The 1326-nt window shown below is 60.2% G+C and overlaps 1 protein-coding gene across 1 annotated transcript, besides 3 other annotated features; it reads left to right on the forward strand.

Moving 5' to 3' along the window:
* The first annotated feature begins 12 nt into the window (after positions 1 to 12).
* Positions 13 to 51: a sequence feature (GA-rich).
* Positions 52 to 340: 289 nt separating this feature from the next.
* Positions 341 to 365: a microsatellite.
* Positions 366 to 382: 17 nt separating this feature from the next.
* Positions 383 to 422: a microsatellite.
* Positions 423 to 492: 70 nt separating this feature from the next.
* Positions 493 to 1158, forward strand: TraAM80_10264 (uncharacterized protein; the record flags this gene model as incomplete). The annotated part of the gene is made up of 1 exon (XM_029386898.1): positions 493 to 1158. The coding sequence occupies one exon, from the start codon at positions 493 to 495 to the stop codon at positions 1156 to 1158; it is 666 nt and encodes a 221-aa protein (XP_029233285.1).
* Positions 1159 to 1326: the final 168 nt, after the last annotated feature.

Below are 1326 nucleotides of genomic sequence, written 5' to 3' on the forward strand. Positions count from 1 at the left end.
CTAGCGAGGGGCGAGAGAGAAGAAGGAGGAAGAGAGAGGGTGAAAGTGAGACACGCACGCACACCGTCATGTTTGCACCTCACGGTCTCCGCGTGCCTGTGGGTGTGAGAGCAGCAGCCAAGCGAGACGCACACGGCTCTTCAAAGGGAGGGTGCGGCGAGAGAGAGTTAAGCAGAGAAGAGCAGAAGAGAGATGCGCCCCTGCGAATTGACCCTCAAACAAAATAAAGATACACGAAAGTAAAGAGGAGAAGGAGCATCCCTCAAGGCACAAGAGAGACGTTGGCTCACAGGGACGACATGCAAAATGTGCGCACTAAGAGCATGCGTCGTCCCTCCCAGTGTGTGTGTGTGTGTGTGTGTGTGGTTGCCCCCCCACCGCCCAGCAGCGCAGGCAACGGCAGCCACAAGCAGCAGCAGCAGAGGTGTCGACACAAACGGCGTGGTGGTGTAACTGCTGTCCGTGTCGTTGGGAGCGCCGTTCCCAGCGGCAATGGCAGTGGCGGATGTGGCGCTGCCTCTGCCTGTTGCGGGAGCACCGTCCCTGCCATCGACCACTTCATGGGGCGTTGGTAGCGGACAGACGCCCGTCCCGCCACAAACACTGCGGCTCTCTGCATTTGGCTTTTCAGCTCCAGCGGCTGCAGTTACTGCCTGCAATCTCCTGTGCAGATCACTGCCTTCATGGCCGGCAAGGTCCATGGTGAACGCAACGGTCTCCTCTGCTTTTCCTTCGCAGCTGGTGATGCAGCTGTGCGATGCGCAGATCAACTCGGCCGCGGCGCAAACAGTTTCATTGCGGCCCCCTGTGGCGCCACACGATTTCACCTCGGAGCCGACAACGGCACACCCCGACTCATCCCACCAGCAACAACGTGGCTTTGGTTGCGCAACGCAGCACGATCTTCGTCATCCAACGCACACGCAACCCACGCGTTGCTCCCACGCACTCAAAACGTCAAATTGCCTTCATTCACCCGCTCACAAGCAACCTCCACCGCCAGCTTCACATTGCACCCCACTGAAGGCTGTTCAGCCACCGGCGTCGCCCCGCACACACACCGCAGCAGCGGCAGCCAACACGAGACACCCAACGCGAACACCCACCCCGCCGGCCACACGCCCACACACGGGAAGTGGGCACGCATCCATCGAATGACGCGGCACCCGCACCGCACCGCCAGCACCAACTACGAAGGAATCATCCACGTGCCCTGCGGTATGTAAATGCACCGTGGGCAGTGTGGCCGTGTGTGTGTGTGTGCCTGCAGCTACGCAACGCAAAGAGGGAGAAGAGCAAAGCATGAGAGAGGGCACACGCAGAAAC

Source organism: Trypanosoma rangeli (assembly GCF_003719475.1).
Source record: "Trypanosoma rangeli strain AM80 chromosome Unknown Tra_15.4_contig_00864, whole genome shotgun sequence".
Taxonomy (NCBI): Eukaryota; Euglenozoa; class Kinetoplastea; order Trypanosomatida; family Trypanosomatidae; genus Trypanosoma; species Trypanosoma rangeli.